We start from the raw sequence: 25,950 nt of genomic DNA, 5'->3' as shown, positions 1-25,950 counted from the left end.
TAAGATCCCGTTTAACTCTCTCCTCAATTACCAGCCACAGAACCAGAGTGTAGAACCTATTATATCACTAACCTCAGGAAAGTGTGCATTAAGTAGTTTTCTTTTGGATTTAAATTTAAATCTCAACAATACCTATATTAAAACAAAAATTCTCAGCGAAGGCTACTGCTAATAATTCTCCTGAATCACTCTTTCGATACGGATTTAAGAATTTAGAACCTTGGGGATTTAGGATATGCAGAAATGTACCAAGTATTTATCTCTAAAATGGTTCATCAGTTAAAAAAAAAAAAATTCAGAATGCTATCTACAATTTTCAAACTGTACTCCAGAGATACCTTAAAGAAAAGGAGGTTGTGCCTCAAATGATGTTACAGAGGAGGGAAAGGGAAGGAGCAGGTGGCTGAGTTAAAGCTCTAGCCTATCAGAGACACATTCCATCCCACCTCCACCTCTCTGCTTGCAAACACAGCATCCATCATTTTACAACACTGAAGTTTCATATTAGACTTACTTTGGAGAAAGGGTTCTACAGCTTAAAAAAGATTTGAAAAGTTACTAATCTTGATCAGTAATTCCAAAAAAATCCAAAAGACATCAATGAGGCTAGCTTTGGATTTGCACAAGGCATAAAAATTTGCGGATATTGTGCACTTCACAGAGAACATTTTCAAGTTTATAACTGCACTTGCTGATGCTGTCATTTCTTTCCTCTGTTTTTTTTCCTCAACTACTGCATTACAACTGACCTCAATAAGGAAGGCAAAATAAATATGGAAGGCAAAATAATATGATTTGACTTTTTTCTTAAAGATTTATTTATTTTAAAGAGAGAGAGAGAGAGAATGAAAATGCACGCAAGTGGAGGGAAGGCCAGATGGAGAGAATCTCAAGCAGATACCAGGCTATAAGCAGAGTCTGATTCGGGGCTCCACTTTATGACTTTGAGGCCTGAGCCAAGACCAAGAATTAGATGCTCAACCAACTGCAGCACGAAGATGCCCCTGATTTGGCTTTTTAAAAATTTTATTTATTTACTTATGAGAGACGGGGGCGGGGGGGGTGGGAGGTAGAGACACAGGCGGAGGGAGAAGCAGGCTCCATGGAGGGAGTCTGACCTGGGACTCGAGCTCAGGTCTCTAGGATCACGTCCTGGGCCAAAGGCGGTGCTAAACCACTGAGCCACCTGGGCTGCCCCCTGATTTGGCTTTTAAAGTAAAGATGGAATAATGACCACAATTATAAAAAGTCAAATAATTCTGACATAACAATGGAACAGTGGTTAGGAGAAAATGATGAAAGGAGAGGCTGGTACTATTTAAATCAATTTAGTTTTCTAAATGCTAATTTGTAATCATACCAAAATCTGAATGATTACTCTGACATTTAAATGTACCAAGATATATTAGTGAGAATTTCCATGGTATTTTCTAGCAGTTGAAACCTATGTTCAAAAAACAGGGCAGCCCCGGTGGCCCAGTGGTTTGGCACTGCCTTTGGCCCTGGATGTGATCCTGGAGACCCAGGATCGAGTCCCATGCCGGGCTCCCTGCATGGAGCCTGCTTCTCCCTCTGCCTGTGTCTCTGCCTCTCTCTCTCTCTCTGTCATATAAATAAATAAAAGTTTAAAAAAAAAAAAAAGACAAATCTAAAGTACTCAAGAGGTGATACTGATATAAATAAACTAATGCTTCTATTTTACTTAGAATTTAAGCCAGTGGTTATTAAAGTTTTCAAATCTAATATGGGATCTTGTTTTATCTGGCTCCTTATTTTTAAAATAAAAATGTGTTTCTTCAATGCAAATAAGACAAAATATAAGAAAACTACAATCTTAACACTGTCACAGGAGGGAGATAAATCACAGAAAGAGGGAGATTGTGGCATGAAAACAGATAACCACCTCTATCAGCCTTCAACTAGAGATATTTAAATTTTTTGGCACAAATGCTTTATAGGAAATTTTAACACTATGTGAAAAGATACCATTATAACATCACAAAAGAGGAGGAAGTGGATATTAAAATATATTCTTTACCTCTACCTTAAGTAGACTTCATCAGCCCTGACTGGATAACACAAAGTGAGATATCATCATCTATAAAAAAAATTACTACAGTTAATAGAAACAGATGTATTTAATCTCTACCTGTTAAATGAGAAAATACTTTAAGACAGAAAGAAAAGTAGGGTGCATGGGTGCTGCAGTTGGTTGAGCATCTAACTCTTGGTTAGTTGGCTCTGTCAGTTAAGCATCTGCCTTTGGCTCAGGTATGGTCCTGGGGTCCTGGGATTGATTCCACATCAGGCTCTCTGCTCAGTGGGGAGTCTGCTTCTCCCCCTTCCTCACCACCTCCCCCCTTGTGCTCTCTCAGTCTCAAATGAATGAAATTTTTAAGAAAAAAATAGAAAAGTTATTCTATTATTAAATAATATCCATACAAGATATTCAATCTTCAGTTTTGTTGGAATATGTTTTTTCCAACTGATTTATTTACCTAAAGACTGGTTTCAAAAATACAAGTCACTGGCTATTCCAACAATTCATAGAGTTACTCAGGTATCGAATTTAAGGTCACTGTACTTTGAACAAAAGGCATGACAAATTTTTTTGCCTGAAGCTGGTAATACCAATGTTCAATTTTATTCCATATTGCTTGGCAAAATTTGTTGAAATAGATGTAAGACAGGAAAATGCTGGAGAAATCTGTTACTTTAATGGCACATATCAAAACAGCACTGAACTAGAAAGGAAATCTGGAGCTTTATAAAAATAGTCAATGTAAAATAGATGTTCTATTCAAGAATATCAAATGTACATGATACTGTTTCTTCCAACCCTTGCTATAAAAATTTGGTTAGAATAATGCATTATAAGAAAACTACAATTCTATTGTAAAAATTTCCTTGCTGCTTTGCATCCAATTTACATTTAGATAAAACTATCATGAAATATGTACATCCTAATTCAAGGATGATTTTGAGCTGGCAGGACCTGAAATTCACAGTCTGTCTCTGCCCAAGAGTGAAAATTTTAATATGGAGAACTATTATTATCTGGAAATGTTTGCCTGAATCTTTGACACCTAAAAGAAGATCTTTATTATACTGCTGATTTCAATATCTAGTATAAAAAAAGTTTATGTATGCAACATTTTGGGATCCTATTATGAAATAAGAGCATTTCCTTATTGTTTGAAGTAAATCCAACCAACATATCAGCAATTTTGATTGTAGCCTACTTTCTGTTGTACTGCCTTTATTATTTAATAATATGTATTATCACAGATGGTGGAGGGCCAATAAGATAAATTTGGATAGCTATCCAACTAAAATATGTGCTATCTTACAGGTAACTTAAACTGTGCCATCTCACATCATTTTTAAAAGCCTGAAGGATTTTTATTCCCCTCACAAATAGACAATATCCACAAGCACATCAGCACCTAAAAGATCTATAATACAAATGCAATCTTACTCTCAGTTTTTAAGAACTACCTTTACTTGCCATACTCAGACTTCTCAAGCTCCTTTATTCTGAACCCATTTTAATTTGCATTCATGTATGTTTAAAGGAGCACACCAAGTTCTACAGAATTGATGAAGTGCAATCTTATTTGCCATTTTCTTACAATTTACAAAGCATAACTATTTCTTGGCATTTTCTCTTCTCTGGCTTTCCCTTAAAGGCTTTATTTATTGAATAATATAAACCAAAAATTAAAATAAAGTTGGACTTTCTCTCCTATTCATAAGATCTTTTAAGTGTTCAGATCTTCAATCAGAATAAAACAGCCATATAGAGCAACTGCTGTGGGAGGAAAAAGCAAATTTTTAAGATAACTTATTCTGGAAATGTTGGCATTTTGAGACTACTTACAATAGTAAAATTTAGAACAGTGATTTCACAACTTTTCTCCCGGTGTGACACTCATGATGGAGTAACATACTCCTGTATAATAATATCCCTATAGACTTTCCTTGAACATGAATCCCTAGATCCTTAAAACAATTTCTTTGGGATAGACACTTTTAAGTGCAAATATTGTGTCACAGAATAGGTACACTACACACTTTAAACATATCACCAAAGTGCATTTTCAAAGCCAGTATCAATCTACACTTTCACTGTGACAATGCCCACCAATCTTTAAATATCTATATGATGTTTTTTTAAAAAGCGGTATTCCATTATTATTCTCTATAGCAATACACTTATAACCCCCAAAAGTGAGTTGTTTTTTAAAAGAAATTGTTCTAACATTCAAATATTAGCTCTGATTCTCAATGTTACTATATATCATAACCACTTACAAAGCTTTGGTTTAAAGCTCATGCTCCCCGTTCCAAATTTAACCATCTCTGGAGAGAGGTCAAAGGAATCCTTACTTTTATAGAGCTCCAGGATGCCTCAGTGGCACAATCAGTTAAGCCGTCCAACTCTTAGTTTCAACTCAAGTCGTGATCTCATGGATAATGAGACTGAGCTCCAAGACAGGCTCCATATTCAGCAAGGAGTCTGCTTAAGACTCTCTCCCCCTCTCAATTAAATAAATCAATCTTAAAAAAAGAAAGAAAGAGCTCCAAAAGTGATGCATTATCAGGATTAGCTATAGTATATATATATATTTTTTTTAAGTCCTGCATATTCCACATCGGAAATTGCCTAAAATTAAGAAATTATTCTTGAGGCACCTAAGTGGCTCAGTCAGTTAAGCATCTGACCCCTGATTTCAGGTCAGGTCATGTTCTCAAGGGTCATGAGATAGAGCCCTGTGCTAGGCTCTGCACTTAGCAGGGAGTCTGTTTCAGATTCTCTCTCCTTCTGCCCCCTCCCCCAATCACATGTGGGCATGTGGGTGCTCCCTCCCTCTCAAATAAATCTTTAAAAAAAGAGAAATTATTAATAGAATCTTCTATTAAAAATTAAAGACCCAAATTGTGCCACATAGCAGAAAACTCATTAGGACGTAAGAAGTCCAATGGGTTGTCATGGTTACTTAGTTATTTTAGAAAATGAGGATTAATCATAATACTATGTTTTGCTGACATAAAAATACATCTAATATTTTTAAAACTCTACTATAGTATAACATACTGAAGCCAAATTTCTCAGTAATGTCAGCTTGTGCTGACTGCCCTTAAAATTCAGACTAAAAGCAGTATTTATCAGATAAAACATGTGTGAAAAGCTGTTAGTTCAGGCATATCTTGGATTGCCAAATTTGATGTTACTATAAATCATCTTAAATCTAAATATTTCCAAAAAGGAATACCATCTTTTTCAAAAGACTAGCTAGGATCATTTAATGAATTACATATTACCTTAGTTATGCAGAGAGAGTATAGACACAGTAGTTGAGAGCATCACTTTGAAACAAAATGGATACTGCAAAATTAGAATTTTGACTGTTAACTTACTATCTGTAGGCAAATTAGTTAACCTCTCTAAGTTGCTGTTTCCATACTTAGGAGATGTGAAACTTAAGAGTTGAAATCTAGCTCCCCAGGTAACATGCTTGAACTATTCTCTCTCCTTCATTAATGGGGTGGTTCTCAACCAGAGGATATTTGACAATACCTGGAGATAAATTATATATATACCTGGAGATATTTTCAGTAGCACAAGTTGGAAGGGAGGGGTTAGGGGAAAGGAAGAAAATGTGCTACAGATATCTAATGTGTCAGGCAGAGATGCTGCTAAATATCCTACATTTATAAGACAACCCTACCCCTAACCTTGATTATTATCAAGGTTAAGGTTGAGGAACCTTGCTTTGATGACTACCTAAGAATCATCTGTAATTGACACAAAAACTCCTAGTATAGTATGCTACAACTAAAGTGATGTTAGATTTATTCAACAGACATTTACTTAGCATATACAATGGTCAAGCACTATACCAGGTTCCACTTTAAATGTATGTCTTAATTTTTAGAATGACCCGGCATTTCTCTCTTCCAAACTTATTTTGATCAATCAGCTTAGAACTTTTTTGTTCTAAAAACCACTAAACACTGACACTAAATGCAGTTGTATAGAGGGAAACATTTAAGAGCTATTTATTTGCTGGCTATGTAAATGGGTTACAGAACCATTATTTCAAGATTTCATAATTTATAAGAAGTCAAAAGATTATCTGGACAGAGTATATCAGAATTTCCAAGCAGGCAGCCTGAATACTTTTCCTTTGCAAAACCTTCCCAGGTGACTTTGACATAGTCCTCCTCCACCTTTATGGAAACAGAGGCACAGAGCCAGAATCAGACACACATTTGGTTACCAGTTCGGTTTTCCTTTCAGGAGTCTAAGGACATATATATTCAACCAGAATAGACTCACTTCTTTTGCTGTGAACCCTTGTCATTAATATACATTAGGGTCAGACACTCTACCTGTTAGCTGAATATAGCTCCTCTAAGAGCATATCCTTTAATGTACAGTGGTAGTATTAAATAGTTTTCTCTTTTTAAATAAAAGGAAATTTTACAAAGTAATTCCAGCTATTCCACAGGAACTTTTAAATCTCATAATTTAGAAGTATGATTATTAGTCTTATAAGGGAGAGAAAAAAACAAACTTAACTCCTCTCTTGAGAAAATGTCTTTATTAGTGTTATAAAATACACCATTTTGCATGCACACAAAGTACTCTCCTTCAAGAGGACACTGTTATTATACATATTATTTATTGTTTATAGCAACACTGTTATATACAGTGTCTCAGTAAAACAATTAACATAGTAATACTTGGTAAGATTTGGTTTGGTCCACCTAACATAGTAAGAATTAATGAGAAAATACTACCAGCACAAAGATAAGAGAACAATTTGTCAAATAGATTACCACAAAAATCATTTATCAGTATAAAACATTTTAGAAAATAATGTAGGCAGCAGGATACAAAGAATATTTCTTAAAATTGACAAAGGCACGAACCTAGGTCAATCTTGAGTTGCTGAATAGATTTAAACAAAATAAAGTAAAAAACAAGGTAACTCACCTGGGGAAGGAATAGGCATGAAAATGTAACTTTCAGTAATATTTAACTACACATCACTAAATTCATTTTTCAAGTTTTCTTCTTTCTTACTGGGTATTCAGACTAAGACACTAACAAAAAAATTTCTCTGGGTTATAACAAATAGACAAGTAAAACTTTAATGATTTTTTTTAAGTCCATCTAAAACCTAAAACTTAGGGTATTATCTCTATTTTCAAATAGAATCATAATTTCCAATCAATCTAGGATATCCAAGTATTCACTGAGCAAACATTTAAGCCAAATACTATTAAGAAGGCAAAAAAGTAAATATGAAAAGGTAGAGATGGGTATGAACAGAAAAGAGGTAAAAACAGGAAATACTCTTACCGTTCTAATAACCAGCCAATTTACTAATATCAAAAGATAATCCATTTGAATCAATTTGTAAATGTGTATGTGTAATTTTAAAATACCTTTTCAACAAAAGAGATTTTACATTAAATATAACCTATTAAAGAACTCTGTAACGGTATCACTAGTTCTAGAAATGGAAAAAGTGGCCTCCTAAAGTCAGGTTCAAACTAATTTTAGGTCTAATTCCCTGGTGTTCTTAATTTCTACTTCCTCCAAAATATGAAAATAAGAATCCACAATGTGGTCCTTTGAAAATTATTTTTTTAAAAAAGAAGAGAACCATTAATGCTTCAAAATATCTTTAATACCATCACTTCAATTCGAATGCGAATAAAAAAATCTCATTTAAGTCTTAAGACCACTTCTAGAAACTTAATTCAAATGACAAAGCTAATCAGAACTTTCATAAAATGACCTTCATTAATCAGCATTAGGAGTAAATTAAGACAATCAAGGTACCATATCATATTTTTCTCTCATTACAATTTTGAAAATGGATCTAAGTTTAAATATCCAGATGCAATAACTATCCTAGCTTCCGTGTATCTATAATTAAAATCCTTAATCCTAAAAAACTCAAAAATCAAATGTACTTGGACCAAAAATAAACAGTAATTCAATGCCAGTGGACAGAGGGTTAAAGAACCAGTAATTACTCAGGAGGAAAAGGCAAAAAAACTTTGGTTCTAGAAAGAGAAGTAATCTTTTTAAAATGTTCAAAATCAATGATTCAGGTTACATAGAAGGATTATAAAAAATAAGTACTAAAGATTAAACTGAGGCAAAAATAAATTTAACATGTGTGTTTGCTTTACCAACCTTATGTAATATGTTGTATACAAACACACAGGTAGAAATAGACTTAAATATGCTTCTCCAACATTATTAAAGATGGTGTAATTCAATTATATTTATATTCAGCCACAAATATTTCAACCTTAGTTAGAAATAACATAGTAACATAAAATACATTCTAGGACATCCAAAGGCAGTAGGAAAGAGAGTTATGGTATTAATGTTTATTATAAATTCTTTAAAAAAAAAAAAAAGACTTGTTTATGAGAGAGAGAGAGAAAGAGAGAGAGAGAGAGAGGCGCAGAGACACAGGAGGAGGGAGAAGCAGGCTCCAGGCTGGGAGCCCGACGCGGCACTCGATCCCGGGACTCCAGGATCCTGCCCTGGGCCAAAGGCAGGCGCCAAACCGCTGAGCCACCCAGGGATCCCCTCATTATAAATTCCAAATGAGCAATAACATACATAATTTATCTTAGTATCTTAGGGTATGGATGGGTGGGGACAGCAAACACAAAGATTTTAGAGAAAGTAGAGAAAATCTTTGTGCTTAGAGATGGGTTCTTCAAGAACTGAGAATAGGTGAATCAGGCAGACTTTAAAACTTGGAAAACAGGGATCCCTGGGTGGCGCAGCGGTTTGGCGCCTGCCTTTGGCCTAGGGCGCGATCCTGGAGACCCGGGATCGAATCCCACATCGGGCTCCCAGTGCATGGAGCCTGCTTCTCCCTCTGCCTGTGTCTCTGCCTCTCTCTCTCTCTGTGTGACTAACATAAATAAATAAAAACTAAAAAAAAAAAAAAAAAAAAAAAAAAAACTTGGAAAACACAGATAACCAAGGAATCCTTCTCTCCTTCTCTTATCCTCATAAAATAATCTGGACTTTTACCCAGCAGACAATGCTCACAGGTGCTGTTTCCAACTCCTTCAGACATTCTAAAACATTTAAATAAGATAAATGTCCATCTCCCTCATCCCCTGCAAACTCCCTTTCTGGTCCTTGACATAAAATTTTTGTCATTCTCACACCTAAAACCCACTCATGATTCTTTTCTTCAGCTGACAACCTCTATTTCATTGTGGAGTAAGAAAAAGGTTATTAGGCTAGAAGTTTGCCCATCAGGGGAAAAGATGTTCCCAGTCAATTATGTCCACAATGAACCCCACCCACCTAGGTTTTGGATCTCAGCATTTCATACCACCTCCAAAAAATAAGTGTTAAGCTTGGTTCTATATTCTCCTCTCTTTTCAGCACTTTCCTTGTCCTGTCGTCAGAGCTCTGTTACAAGCCCTTTCCTACACATCATATGTCAAGCCTGTTAGACTCTAGACATCATCTCCATTCCTTTATCAAGATTCTGCCATGAGTAGTCAATATTTGCTGTCACTATTTCCTCACTATCCAAGCTCTCCTTAATGCTCGATAATCTAGTATCTTGCTCCCATTAGTTTAAAACTAAGCCTAAGTGACAATTCGTAGTCACTTTTTATAGCCATTATCTTAATTGACTTCTGTGACATTTAATTGTACTCATTATTCTCCTCTATCACTGCTTCCTCTTTTTCTTCCTGTGGTCTATCTACCTCCTTACCAGACAACTACTCTTTCTCTAGCACACTTACCTCACCTGCACACACTTCCTAGTGTTATACACACTACATGGAGGTGAGTTCACCTACAGAAGCAGTTTCTAAATTTTTGGTCCCAAGATTCCTCTATAAACTCTTAAAAATTGTTGAGGATCCCAAAGAGCTTTTATTTGCATAAGCAACAACTATCAATATTTACTATTCTAGATGTTAAAACTAAAGAAGTTTTGAAACATCAGAGTATACAAGCAAACAATTTATAAATCATCAGTGATGATGTCATCACGTATCATTAGACTCTGGAAATTTTCACTGTAAACTCATGAGAAAATGAAAGCCAGATAAAAAAGCCAGATATGTCTTAGCATTATTAGTTATTTTTAAAAAAGGCAAATAATGCTTTAGCACTACTATAAAAATTGTTTTGACCTTGGGAATCCCCTCCTCTGACCATTCAAAGCGTTTAACACCTGTGTCAAAAACTCTTCTAAGTATTCATCTCTAGCCCAACCTCTTTCCCGAGATCTAGATAGCTCCTACTGCCTATCTAAAGTACTGTCTTCATTTGGTTAATTCACAGATGTGCAAACTCAGTGTTGTCCAGAATTTAATTCATTACCTTCTATGCCAAACACCTATGTTTCTCCCTTCTCTATTGTCTATCTTGGTCAAAAGCACCAACATTCATCTAAAGCTAGATACCTTTAAATAACCCTAGGCTCCTCCTTTTCCTTCTTTACCTCATTCAGTCATCAAACACTACTGATTCTACTTTTATTTTTATTTTTTTTTATTCTACTTTTATAATCTAGGGGAATCTCAAGGCTTGTTAAAAATGCAAACCTCCACCCCAGATCTATAGACACAAGGAACTGTTGGTGTAATTCACTGGCACTCAAGTTTGAGAAGCATGGCCCAGGTGGTAATATCAATAAACAAAGTTTGAGAATATGAAGAAGGGAAAGCCCAAAAGGTAAACTTGAGAACACTTTAATTAGAAGCCTGTGCACCTGAAGCTTTTCCTTCTAATATTAAACTGTGGAGGCTGGGAGTTTTTGTACAGGAGGCAGTATTCCTAACTAAATGATTTTCTTAACTTAGGTTTCACTTCCCTCCAATTCTATCCTCTATGCTACTGTGGGAGCCTTCTTCATCTCTACTTTTCCTTTTGTTTCTCCTGTTTAAATGGTTCATCATTATTTAGACAAAAGTCCAAATTCCCTACTATGAAAAGTACAAGGGCTTTCAAACCCTAACTCCACCTACCTTTCACCATTCTTGCATAGCCTACCTATACCAGAAGCCTTCAAACCAGTTTAGTCACCTAGGCAGGTTATGTTTTTTAAGCTTCTCAGGTGATCTAAAAGTACAGCTGGGGTTGAGAGTCACTGCCCCATGTCTTGAACAAAACTACTTGCCATGCTTCCATGCAAAAGCTAGTCTTCCTGCCTGTCTTCTCATACTTTGCCCTTGTCTTCTGGGATGAATTCATAGTCTAACAACTCAACTATTATCTCTTTTTTACTTTTTTCCCTTCTTCTCCCTGGCAGGCAGATGGAACTAGGGGCTTCCTTCTCTTTGCTCCATGGTATCTTGTGCTTACATCTATTATAGCATGGTCTACACTGTTTATGAAGCAGTCTGTTTGTCCTAGAAGACAATGATCTCATTTGAAGGCAGGAATTGGATTGTATTGTATTCATCTCTGTGCTTGGGCACAGAGGCTAGAAGAGAACAGATATGTAATAAATGCTTATTGAAAACACAGCAAAATTTTGGAATATACTGACTAGACCTAGAATGATGTAAAATGAAGCAAAAACAAGATCAATACCTTCCTACCAACTAGCAATTTCAATAACAAAGGGAAAAACCTTTCTGTTCTACAACTATTCATTTAGAAATAAAAGGCAAATCGACATATGAAATAATTCATATATAAACTGAAATGGAAAATTTCAGTTGAAGACTCAAATGACTCTAACAGTGAATATCAGATGCTTTTCAGTTTTAAAAGTAAAAGGACAGAAAACAAGAAGGGTTCTGAGTGTCTGAAAAGAGTACTGGGTAGGAGGAAAATGTCCAACTGAAGAACCAAAAGCTCAAGAGATGCATATTATTTGTATTAAAATGTGGAAATAAATATCAGAAGAGCTGAAAGAATCAAAAGTGAGGTGGGATAGAAGTGGGTGGCAGAGAACTGCTATTTTTTTAAATAAACCTTCAGTACTAATTTTCATAAAAACAAAAACTATTAAGAAAATGTAATGGATCAGGGGATGGAGTACCAAAAGAAAATGACATCAGAAGACAATGAAATACTACATCAACTTTACTATTGTCGTACCAGGAAAAAAAAGTAGTACTTTCACCCTACAATTGTTTACACCCAACAACTTCACTTAATGGCCTATAAAATCTGTATTTTGAGGTATGTAAAATTAAATCCCAAGGAAATTTGTTAAAATATATAGTATAGAAATAAAACCTGGAAATCATTTTCCAGATAAGTAGCTTCTTAAATGTTCAGACAAAAAAATTTCCTTCTTCAAATTTTAAGGAAAATGTATAAGCTGTAATCATTTCCAAAATACTGTGCAGCCTGACCTAACCATCAATTTGAAAAAGTTCTGATACCGAACACAGATGAGCAAAGGTCCCCAAATTTTTAAGATTTTCTACTGCTGCCCCAAATGTCAAAATTTCTATACAAATTAAGCTAAGTATATACAATGGTTAACCAATTGTACTTCACTGTAAATTACAGCATGGCCTTTAAAAAAATATTTTTTAACTAAAAATATAGTCAAAAGTGATTCTTGAAATTCTTTAAAGGGAAGTGGTACTTTCCTATAGACTGACTCCTTTGAATGAATTAAATACTGCAACTGTAGCTTATACTGGGAGCATGGGTACCTCTACAGAACACAGAAATATGTAACTGCTATAGGTGATCTAACTTTTACTATGTTTTTCTATTTAAAAAAACTATCGAAAACATAAGATTTGGTTAAGAGAAAAGGGAAATAACTAAATTATTTTACTGTCCTTCATAACATAACAGCCTATGAAAGAAAAGGCATATGAAATTACTAAATAGACCAAAATCTGGAAATATCAAGAAATGTTCCAAAGTCCAGGAGATATAAAGTGAAAACATTCTTGATATAGTTTCTGAAAACTTGATATAGTTTCTGAAAACTGAAACTCTACTTTGACTAATCTAAACCTACGATTTTTAAGGACTTAAGTATGCTAATTTGAAAAAAAACCTAAACTGTGGTAATCTGGTACTACAGGGGCTACTAACGCTTACCTCAAGGGAACCTACTGCAGATAAAGTCCCGTCACTTGCACAGTCCTTTCAGCTGCCTGCCAGTTGTCTCTGTGGAAGGGAAAGCCTGATGAGTGAAAACCCCATGCCACACTCCTTTGGAGTGTCAGGGTGCCTGCACAGTACTGCACAAAACTGTCTACCTAGAGATTCCTAGATGCTTTCAATAACATAGGACTTAAAAAGATGTCACCTTTAATATTCTCTTTCCACTAAACACCAAAACCAAATGGCTGAGTACTGAGTGCTAATGACCTACTGGTGTTATCAAGAGGATATAGCTACACTAAACCAAGTAGAAAAAAGACTAAAATGGATCAAAGAGAAATAAGTTAACATTGAAGGGAAAACACAAACACACACACATACACATGCATGCATTTAAAAGTAACAGAACTCTATAATCTGAGCAGAGGAAATATTATAGGTTGTAGCCACAAAAAGTGATGTTGCAACATCAACAACTGATGCTAAATGCTAAAACCCAAAGAACTTCCTGTCTGTAGGTTTCAAAAAGATGCCATCAAGGATATCATGCTCAATGTTAACTATACCATGGATCCAAATGCCTACTTATAAAAGTCCCTGTATCTTCTTAGTGGGGTCAGTAGGTGGATGGGAAGGGAAAGAATTTTTTCCAGGTATTTTTAAATATGAAAAGTGAAAACCAACGGTATGAAATTCCACAAGAAATTTCAAAAGGAAAAAAAATGTTTATTTGTATCTCAGGAAGTAAACAAACCCTTACTCATAACCAAACTAAGAGGGAAGTATAACAAAAAAATAATAGAAAACTGTAGAACAACACAGTTCAAAAACCACTTTCATCTACTAGAATCATGAATGGCTTCCATTAAGAACATCTATACCACTAACATACAAGTTCAGGTATGTAGCCAAAGAAACTATATTTCCTTTCTAATGTCATATAGTCTTCAGTCTGAATACTGTGCTTCATAAGGCAGAACAAAATGCCCCTCCCAGAAACTTTAGCATTAACCGTTAGCACAAGGATTGGTGGCAGGGAAGAAAAACTATTAAAAGAAAAAAGGTGATTCCAGCTTTTACTTTAATAGTACCATATTTAAAATGAAGGTACTTACCTCAGATTCTTTGTCACTTAGAGATCCCAAGCTTCCAAAACTATGATTAGAACTTTCATTATTTGTTGAGGCCTGTTAAAGATTTTTAAACAGGTAAATATTAGGACTAATTTTAAATGAAACATGCTAACAAGGTAAATAATCTATTTTCATAAATAAAAAGCAAGGAAGTTAAATGAAGTAAAAATAAGAAATATCAGGATGCATTGGTGGCACAAGCAGTTAAATGACCCACTCTTGGTTTCAACTCAGGTTGTGACCTCAGGGTCATGAGATGGAGCCCCATGTTGGCCTCCATGCTCAGCACAGTCTCCTTGAGATTCTCTCTCCTTGTGCCTCTTTTGTGTCCTCACTCTCTCTCTAAAATAAATAAATCTTAAAAATATCAAATATTAACTTCTTAAACTATAAATATTGTGGAATTTTTACCAAGTTTTACCAATTTTTACCATTTTACCAAGTTAATAAAGATCTGTGTTTTAGGAACTGTGCTAAGTGGATTTTTTAGAATACCAAATTCAGGAGCAAAGGAAACTGGGCTAGGATTAAAAAATCCCTAAAATTACTACTCAATATATAGAAACTGGTGCTTCCTTGAACCAAAAACATTACTGTGCTCCTTAATACCCTACACAATTTTATCAAATTCCATCATATCCCGCCTACACTCCTTTGCCTCTCTTCATACTAACAAACTGGACAAATCCTGGGTTTTTTGTTTGTTTTGGTTTAGCTTTTAAGAAAATCTTTTATTATCCTATTTTAATTGCTTCACCCAAGAGTTTCTACATTTCCTTTATAATATTTTTAAATAGCAACAAAGAGAAATAAGCTATCATTTGTAGGATGACATCAGCTATGTTTCCAATATGTTTCTATGATGTTCCTTATTTTGTAGACTTTTTGGAACATCAGTACACTAGATCAATGTTTTCCAGGAATGTTTAGATCAAAGGATGACAGGCTATGGCATATACATTAAAGATGATGCATAAATGACCTTCACATATAGGCAGGCCATCTGATATCCCTGTTTCCCTACAATTTGTTAAGAGTAGGTGCTACTGGGTAGCCCAGCCCGGGTGGCTCAGCGGTTTAGCGCCACCTTCATCCCAGGGTGTGATCCTGAAGATCCGGGATCGAGTCCCATGTCAGGCTCCTTGCATGGAGCCTGCTTCTCCTTCTGCCTGTGTCTGCCTCTCTCTCTCTCTCTGTGTCTCTCATAAATAAATAAAGTCTTAAAAAAAAAAAAAAAAAGAGTAGGTGCTACTAGGTATTTACCCCAAAGATACAAATGTAGTGATCCAAAGGGGCCCCTGTACCCCAATGTCTATAGCAATGTCCACAATAGCCAAACTACAGAAAGAACCCAGTGTCCATCAACAGATGAATAAATAAAGAACATGTGTGTGTGTGCGCGCGCGCGCACACACACACACACACACACACAATGTAATATTACTCAGCTATCAAAAAAAAATGAAATCTTGCCATTTGCAACAATGTGGATGGAACTAGAGGGTATTATGCTAAGCAAAATAAGTCAATCAGAGAAAGACAATTATCATATGATCTCATTTACATGTGTGATTTAAAAAACAAAACAGAAGATCATAGGGGGAAGAGGGAAAATAAGATGAAATCAGAAAGGGAGACAAATCATAAGAGACTCTTAATCATAGGAAACAAACTGAGGGTTACTAAAGGGGAAGTGAGTGGGAGGATGGGGTAACTGGGTGATGGACTCAGTACTGGGTACTACATAAGACTGATGAATAACCGAACTCTACCTGTGAAACTAATAATATACTATATATTAATTAACTGAATTTATTAATAAAATGAACAAAAAAAAAACAAAATAAAAGTTCTGGAAGAGGGGAAAAAGTAAGAGTAGGTGCTAATCCTACTATTAAAAGGTTGGAATTTAGCCTACAGCTACCCTCAGGCTAACTTCTAAATTGATGACACTTTGTCACTGCATACATGTCTATTACTATGCTGGACATAGTAAAGGTAAAGGTTGTAAAGGTTGTTTTCAACACAAACCAGCACTCAAAGTGATTAAGATTCAAGTACTATTGGGAGGAAGACATAATCTAATTAGAAGAAGATTATCAAACTTGAAACAAAAAAACACCATAAACAGCAATTAAGAAGTGATAAATTAGGTTGGGGGCCAATGTTTTTGAGAATCTCTAAATCCTCAGATAAAAATATAAACCCCAAACCCACAGACACATTTACAACAAAACTGGCTGACAAGGAATCTCCACGAATTCCCTTCAAATAGCAGGTGGGGACAAATCACCAATAACCACAGGACCTGTGTCATATGAGAGGAAGCAAAAGGAAACGGCGTTATCTGACAGATCTGAGAACAGAGACGCTGAAAACAGCAATCTGAGTACAAAAGCTATAACTGGAAGAATTTCTGTCCTTTCAAATAGTGATTAAGTACAGGAGGTTCACGTTGAAGTCTGAAGAGGTTGGAGTTCTATGAACTCTAAAAACATCCCTCACTAAGAGTATCCCAATGTGAATAAACTACTGGGTGTGGAATCAAAACTGAGCACAATAGGTACAATGAAGATAAAGGAAAGAAAATATTCAGATAAAAGCAGGGAGGAGAGCGAAGCCCAGAAATTTCAGAAAGCAAATGCCACACATTTGAAGAATGCCCCAAAACAATAGCAGAGGGAACTCTGTAAGAAAAGCCATTCTATTTTTTTAATTTTTTTTAAAAAAAGATTTTATTTATTTATCCATGAGAGACACACAAAGAGGAAGGGACATAGGCAAAGGGAGAAGCAGGCTCACTTCCGGGAACCTGATGCAGGACTTGATCCCAGGACCCCAGGATCACAACCTGAGCCAAAGGCAGACGCTCAACCATTGAGCCACCCAGGAATCCCAAGAAAAACCATTCTAAACCACAAAAATGTAAAGAACAGAAAATGATTAGGTCAATCCAATGAAGTTATAATAAGGAAAAAAGAAGAAAAAGAAAAAGAAGATATGGAATAAGATGTGGAATAAGGAACACATACCCACAAAATAGCCAAAAACTGTAACCTACTATTTCAAAATGAGCTAAAAAAAAACATTACAAAAATAACTCAAGACATGAGAGAACAACATAAATCAATTTCAAAAAACTCAGATTTAAGGTTAACAGAACTGAGGGAAACATCAGAAATAGGGGGAGAAGCCTCAGAATTGAAGATTAAGTCTGAATGAACCTGAGAGAAAATACATACAATATATATCCAATAAACATTTATCCAAATGAAAGGATAGAAAAGGCAACTGATGAAGCAGTAAAAATCCAACATTCAAGTAAAAGTCTTTAAAGAGCACTACTATAAGAAAACAAACAGTAAAAACTGTAATTCAAGAAAATGTCTCTAAAAATTAAAAAAGAAATTTTGAAACTACTGACTGAAAAAGCATAACATGCACCTAAGAATATCAACCCAGAAAGCCAACATTAAATTTTTCTAAGGCAATACTATATGCCAGAAGAAAATGGAGTAATGTATTTAAGATATTCAAGAAAATATAAATGAAATGTTTTCTATTCAGCAAAATTGCTCTCCAACACTTAGAAGGCACAGATAAACTGTTATCAAAATGCTGGAAATCAGGAAATACTGCTCCCATGAGCCTTCTAAAAGAACCTAGAGCACAAGTGTTAGGTAACCAAAGTGAACCTAAGAACTAATGTGGCAAAAAAAAAAAAAAAAAAAAAGAACTAATGTGGCAAGCAATAATATTATTTACTGGGATATCTGGGTGGCTGAGCCACTGGGTGGCTCAGTGGTTGGGTGTCCGCCTTTGGCTCAGAGCATGATCCTGGAGTACCAGGATCGGGTCCCACATTGGGCTCCACGCGGGTAGTCTGCATCACCCTCTGCCTATATCTCTGTCTGTGTTTCTCATGAATGAATGAATAAAATCTTTAAAAAATAAAAATAAAAAATATTATTTACTTGTTGGTAAAGATTAAATAAGAAGTACAAAGAAGGGATCCCTAGGTGGCGCAGCGGTTTGGCGCCTGCCTTCGGCCTAGGGCGCGATCCTGGAGACCCGGGATCGGATCCCACATCGGGCTCCCAGTGCATGGAGCCTGCTTCTCCCTCTGCCTGTGTCTCTGCCTCTCTCTCTCTCTCTGACTATCATAAATAAAAACAAAAATTAAAAAAAAAAAAAAAAGAAGTACAAAGAAGAGAGTATAAAACATAATGGCCAAATGTATGCAAAGTTAATAAAATATTTTTTAATTTATTTTTTTTAATATTTTATTTATTTATGAGAGACACAGAGAGAGGGAGAGAGAGAGGCAGAGACACAGGCAGAGGGAGAAGCAGGCTCCATGCATGGAGCCTGCCATGGGACTCGATCCCAGGTCTCCAGGATCACACCCCGGGCCAAAGGCAGCGCCAAACTGCTGAGCCACCAGGGTTGCCCAATAAAATATTTTTTAAAATACGGGATGGAAGTTTACTGAAAGCACAAGCAAAAAAAATTTTAACTTTAAAATTTTAATTTTAAAATTATCACATTGTACTGTCATTGTGACAGTACAACTATTGTTATTTTGAGACTGCTGTAAGATACGGAACGGAGCAAATAATTATGTAACTCTATCATGTGCTTTATGTCCTTAAGAACCACAACTCTTAGTATAGAAAGAAGATAGAGACATAACTAAAAACTCTGTTCTGATTTGATTTGGGAGTATCAATAGAGGTTCATAAAGGATTTTTGTCTTTTAAAACAAATAATAAAATATACAATAGAGATTCTATTCGAAGTAATAGAATATTTCATCATGCCAATATTCCCACAAAGAACTATATATTCTGGAAAAAATATAAAGAACAACTAGCAGTGCCTGTATGACATAGTGGGTTAAACATGTAACCCTTGGTTTCAGCTTAGGTCATGGTCTCAGGGTTGTGAGACTGAGCTCCATGTCCAGCTCCATGCTCAGCAGAGTCTCTCTCTCTCTTCCCCTCTTATGCATGCACACACTCTCTCTAAAATAAATAAAACTTAAAAAAACACACCCAACTACCAGAAGGCACTTGAGAATATACCCCACAGATAGGAAACTATAGAATTCCTAAGAAAACAAAGTATCTCAAGATACAAGACTTATAAATAGGAGAAAGAGAAAATCTCTCAGAAAAATGACCTATCCATGTCATCCTACTGCAAAACCTATTGGTCAACAAGCCCTACCTACTCACACAAAGCTTCCCATAAGTTGTTCAGTGCCTAATGCATGTACATGAACAAAGCCCCATATCACCATACATCTGAGAAAATACAAACAAAACAAAGAAATCCATAAGAAATAAAAACCACCAAGGAGGCACCAAAAAACTGCACAGAAAAATAACAAACAGAACCATCACTAAATACCCTAATATCAGCAAACTATAAAAATGAAATATTTAGAGAACCACCACCAAAAAAAAAGAAGAAGAAGAAAAAAAAACCTCCTGGAAAAAGAAAATATAATAGCTAAAAGAAAAAGAAAAAAATGGATAGATTCAAAGATAAACTTGAAATCTTCGCAGAAGGAGACCAAAAAGTTCAAGAGAAAAGAAAATTAGAGAATCAGAGGTCCTGGTTCAAATAATGAGGGAAGAAAGAAAAGAAAGAAAGGAAAGAAAGGAAAGGAAGGAAGAAAGAAAGAAAATAAATCCAGGAGCTGAAATTATCAAAGAAATAATTCAAGAAACTTTTCTAGAACTAGAAAGCAGGAGTTTCTGCATTGAAAGACATACGCTGGGATCCCTGGGTGGCGCAGCGGTTTGGCGCCTGCCTTTGGCCCAGGGCGCGATCCTGGAGACCCGGGATAGAATCCCACATCGGGCTCCCGGTGCATGGAGCCTGCTTCTCCCTCTGCCTGCATCTCTGCCTCTCTCTCTCCTCTCTGTGCATTCTCATGAATAAATAGATAAAATCTTTAAAAAAAAAAAAAGAAAGACGCTTTAAAAAAAAAAAATTCAAGTAAGTTAACATATAGTGTAGTACTGGTTTCAGGAGTAAAGGACATACTTTTGACCAAGTATACTGGTTCAAGAAGACCCACATCAAAGCACATTATAATAAAATATTTTAAATGCCAGAGATTAAAGAGAAGATCCTATAAAAGCTTTTAGGAAGAATAAACAGATTACTCACAAAGGATCAGGAATCAGAATGACATTGAAATGTTCAACAGTAACTTTGAAAGCAAGAAGGCAATGGAACAATACCTTTAAAATTCTAATAAAATGATTTCCAACCTAGAATTCTACATGCAGACAAATAACCAATGGGAGGAGAATATATAAGGTCTCAAATATGATACTCATTTACCTTTCCCTCAGGGAATAACCAGAGAATCTGTTCTTCCAAAGCAAAGGAATAAACCAAGAAAGAGCAAGAGATGGCATACAGGAAGCAGAACTGAAATACAGGACAGACACAAGAAGAATTCCCATGATAGTCAAGAGGGGAGATTCCAGGATGATAGGCATCCAGTAGAAGGAGAAGCAACTATCCCTAAATAAGAACAGAACAACAAAACTTCAGGAAGGATGTCTAAAGAAAATAGAAATAATATAAGAAAAACTTGTATTTGAAAATAATCAGAGATTGGTACCTCTGCTGGTAACTATGTAGATGCTTCCACTGAATACTAAAAAACTCGGGATCCCTGGGTGGCGCAGCGGTTTGGCGCCTGCCTTTGGCCCAGGACTCGATCCTGGAGACCCGGGATCGAATCCCACGTCGGGCTCCTGGTGCATGGAGCCTGCTTCTCCCTCTGCCTATGTCTCTGCCTCTCTCTCTCTCTCTGTGTGTGTGACTATCATAAATTAAAAAAAAAAGAGAGGAAGGAAATTTCAAAAAAGAGAAAAAGTAGTTCCATGGTCAAACAGATTTGAGAAAAAAAAATACTAAAAAACTAAAAACCATAAATCAACCATTAACTACAGGGAAAACAAAGTTGTACAAATGGATAAACGTAATCATGGAGTCTGTATACACATACACACGAATATGTATACATGTGTATGTGTATATATTTATGTACATATATAATCATATAATATTACTTAGAAATACAAAGAAAACATAATAAAAACCTGTATGATAATAAGGATTACTTCTGTGAAGAATGAATATAGGGTTGGAAGAAGAGGACACAGTTCTGCTAATTTTCATTACAGGTGGTAGAATAAGTTGGCGTTTGCAGCTCTAACCATGGATTTGGGTCTTTTTATTCTCGATCTGTAGGAAATCTTTACATAATTCTGAATATGAATACTCTATGACTTGCCTTTTCATTCATACTATTTTTTGGTGTCATTTGAACATAATTACATTTATTAAACATTTGTGGCCCATTTATGAAATGTCATTATTCTCATTAAATCTCCATTGTTTTATCTTTCATATTTAGATCTGCAAGTTGTCTACTATTGATTTTTGTATTATGGTAAGAGGTGAGGGTCAAGAGTCATTTTCCCCCATCTAGGATATTCAACTGATCCATCATCTATTATAAAAGATTATCCCTTTCCCCACTGCACTGCAGTATTATTACCTTTATCATCTATCAAGTTATATATATAAATGGGTCTGTTGCTGAACTTCATTCTCTTCCATTGGCCTATTTTTTCCTTTCCTGTGCTAATTCCACACTGACTTAATTCTAATCCTTGGTATATACCTAAGAAAACTAAAAACATAAGTCTCTATAAAAACCTGTACCAATGTTGAAAGCAGTTATATCAGTGTGGATTCAAAGATTATTCACATTGAAAAACAGAAATGCAAACGTCCACCAACTGATGAATAAACAAAACCTGATACATCAATACAATGGAATATTAGTCATAAAAAGGAATAAAGTACTAATATATATTACAATATTCATGAGTTATAAAAACACTATGCTAGGTGAAAAAAGACCCATACAAAATGGCACATATTGTATAATTCCATTTATAGAAATACTCAGAATAGGCAGGTCCACCAAGACAGAAAGTAGACACAGAATGTCGTATTGTATGAATCCATTTTTTTTTATTTCATTTATTTGACAGAGAGAGAGTGTGCACAAGCAGGCAGAGTGGCAGGCAGAGGGAGAGGGAGAAGCAGATTCCTGGATGAGCAGTGAGTCTGAGGTGGGGCTAAGATCTCAGGACCCTGGGATCATGACCTGAACCAAAGCAAAGGCAAACACTTAACCAACTGAGCCACCAAGGAGGCTCCTGTATGAATCCATTTATATAAAATGTTCAGAAGAGGCAAATCCATAAGACAGATAACAGACTAATGGTTGCCAAGGCTAAATTGTAGGGTAGGAGAGCAGTGGAATGGGAAAATTGTTGCTAATGTGTATGGGGTTTCCCCCAAAACTTATACTTTTGTGTACAAAAAAGGAAATTATAAAAGGAAAGATTATAAAAGTTTCAAACTATTGAGGAGAAAGGTGCATAGAAGGGGAAAGAAAGTTTGATAAAACCTAGTACATAATCATTTATACACTCAGATATTTAGTTATGTACACATTTTGAAGCCTTCCAAAAACAGATTTTGGGAGGGGTGAGGGGCAACACACTCATGGGACATTTTTTTAAATATAAAAGCAATGCAGGCACATGGAAAAAAAATTCATTACAGAAATAATAAATTTCTCCCTCCCATACCAGTCCCAACATTCAGGGGCAACCATTTTTTAAAAAGCTATTTTTAATGAAATTTTTGAATAGGCAATACAAATAGACTGCTTCACTTTGTTTTTTATTATCTTTCTAGAGGCTATGGGTCTAACAAATGAATCATGAAGTCGGTTTCCTTCCTTCTTAGTCAAAAAAATAACATTATGCAGACTGTCCTGCACTGCTTTCTTTTCTCTTAATATAGGTTGGAATATTCCAAATCAACACAGAATAAATTCTTCATTCCTTTTTTCCTTTGCTAACTCCTTTCTTTCAAACAGGTGCAGAGTATTCTACTATATGTACTATATTTCAAAAAGCTCTTTTATTGACTCTGCCATGTAAGATTTAGTTCACTGGCACCACAGTTTCCCCTTCTTCTTGATATATTTATCTTTTTAATTTTAAATTCTTCAAAGAGTTACCTTACCCTTAAAAATACACGACTTTTAAATTCTTTAAACCATGTGTGATTCCTATGTAAAATAAGAAATCTTTACATTTAGCTCCTTTTCCCAACCTGACAGGTACACAATTAACTTGTACATTAGTACACTTTGTAATATTTACCTTTACCTTTTACCTGTAATCCTACACCAGAGCTACAAACTCATACCACAAGGATCTGTGCAAGTAAACAGGTGAAGCAGGACTGAGGTAAAATAATAGAAGTATCGTATGATAGAATAAAAGTTTTCTCTCTCTTTCCAGTCAATTTCTGGATTAGCTGTGAACACTGAATTAGTGAATGCTGCTGAATCATTGCCACTCAGGGAAATACAAAGTTAGGGTCCTGCAAGCTTCATACCACATTTTTTGTTAACCAATTAATATATAACCTTGTTCTGTATAGAAGTGTGTTTCTATTTTAAGATGCCCTATTTAATATCTATTGTTGATTCATTCACACTGAATTTATAGCCAACAGCACTGTAACTCATGCATAAACAAAGCTCATAGAACACACATATTTTCTCTCTAAGGCACCTCATAACCTTCTTGTGCTCAGAACACTAGACAGCACCTTAGCACTACTACTCTTGGAGGCCATTTTAAACACAAAATTACCACCAAAAAAATCACAAGAAAGCGAAAAACATGGCACTAAGTTACTGTGAAAAGAACACATGTTTAAACTATGAGAGCTGAAACACACAGGCAGAATGTTGCTTTGTTCAGCCTCGGGTGACTCAAGTTTTTCAACATTGCACACGCACAGGTCCTTGAATGACTAGCAAAAGTAATCAGAGAATTGATTTTGAGGTTACAAATAAATTTGAGGGAGTAGGTGAATCTGCAATTACAGAATCCTCAAATAAAGAGGACTGACTATTCTATGTGTATGTATATCGGTCAAATCAAGCCTATAGATTATATTGTACAAACTGCAAATCCTATATAGCCTGTTTTATATATAGTCAAAATTTAAAAGGATATTAAAATCCTTCACTATAATTGCATTTTAATAAATTCACCATGTATTTTTAGAACTGCTTGATCTATAAATGTTTATAATTATCATATCTTCCTTATGGATTATTAGTCCTTAAAAAGTATCTATCTTTGTACCACTCAGGCTTTTGTTTCTGAAGAATGTTTATGTGACATTCATTCATATGTTCAAAAATATTTATTGAGGGCCTCAGTACTATGCAGATGCTAGGTAGTACAGTAATGAAAAAAAAGGCAACGCTAAGGGCTCATGGAGTTTATATTGTACAAGAAAGGAAACAGACAATTAAAAAAACACATAAATATTTAGTATTAGTATTAGTAAGGAACCAGTAAGTACTTTTAAAGAAATTAAGTGGAGAAAGGGGTAAAGTGATATAACTATCTTCTTACATAGAGCGGACAGAGAAAACCTCTTTGAAGAGGTGACACTTGAGCAAACATCTGAAGTAAGCAAAAAGCATGTTTGAAGCAGTGACAAAACAATGTGGGTGTACTGGGACAGTAGTTGAATAGGGCAATTAGTTTAAAGCTAGATCAGAAGGTTTTGTTATGGCATGATGAAGACACTGATTGTATTTTTAATGTGATGGGAAATCTTTGGAAGGTTCTGAGTTAGGGGAGAAACTGATATCAAACTTATATTCAATTTTACTTTCTTCCTTGCGATTACCTGAAATAATTTCTTTCCAGTTATTTCCAATCTTTGTCATTTTTTATATTTCTTGTCAACAGCCTAAAGATGGGTTCTCAATTGTTGTGATAATATATACTTAGCTTTATTCTTTCTATATTATATAATAGTAATTTAGAAGCTCTATTTATAGTATCTCTGTTGCCTGTGCTTAGTACTTTACTTTTAAGCAAACATAACATACATCATTACAGGTAAATCAATTTTTTACTCTATGCTCCTAGATGATTTTCATATCTTTCTCCCATTCTTCCTCTCCCAGAGCACCATCACTATCAGAAATTCAATCCTTGTGCTTTTAGTTCTACATTACAAACTCCAGATTTACCATTAGTAAAATTTGCTTATAACACTGCATTTCACAGATACATTATAACCACGAATTTAAATAAAACCATTATAACAGTCATTGCTCAACACTATCTTACATTCTGTAGCTTCATCTATATTTTTAAACTTAAATGAGTATTAAAAATACAAGCTTATCCAGAAAGAACCCTAAATCAACATTAATTCATCATCCAACATAAATACAGTTCATACTCAAATTTCCTGAGCTATCTCAAAAACATCCTTTATAACCATTTTTCTCCCAATTCAGGAGTAAATCAGGAATCACAGATTCAATCTGGCTATGAGTCTTTTGTCTCAACCAATCTAGAATAGTCCCTCTGCCTCCCTTTGTTTTTCATGGCACTGAACACTCTGAAGAAAGAGTTCAGGCCAATTGTCTGGCAATATGCTGCAGGAGTATTTTCTTATGACTACATTCAAATCAAACATTTCCACCATGGGGGAAAAAAAAAAACCAACACTTCCACCATGAGAATTATAGGTGATCTGTATTCCTCTTGTTGCATC

General features: G+C 35.2%; 1 protein-coding gene across 4 annotated transcripts in view; it reads right to left on the bottom strand.

Moving 5' to 3' along the window:
• TLK1 (tousled like kinase 1) overlaps positions 1-25,950 on the bottom strand; it is a 147,604-nt gene that overhangs the window by 71,780 nt on the left and 49,874 nt on the right. For 3 of the 4 annotated variants that reach the window (XM_077883195.1, XM_077883197.1, XM_077883196.1), the window contains one exon: positions 14,218-14,289. In XM_077883195.1, coding sequence (XP_077739321.1) covers positions 14,218-14,289 — 72 coding nt within the window. Of the gene's footprint in view, positions 1-14,217; positions 14,290-20,289; positions 20,347-25,950 lie in introns of those variants that run through there. The other variant, XM_077883199.1, reaches the window with a different exon arrangement.

The sequence above is a fragment of the Canis aureus genome, chromosome 34, assembly GCF_053574225.1.
Source record: "Canis aureus isolate CA01 chromosome 34, VMU_Caureus_v.1.0, whole genome shotgun sequence".
NCBI lineage: Eukaryota > Metazoa > Chordata > Mammalia > Carnivora > Canidae > Canis > Canis aureus.
This window is presented reverse-complemented; position numbering and strand designations above follow the sequence as displayed.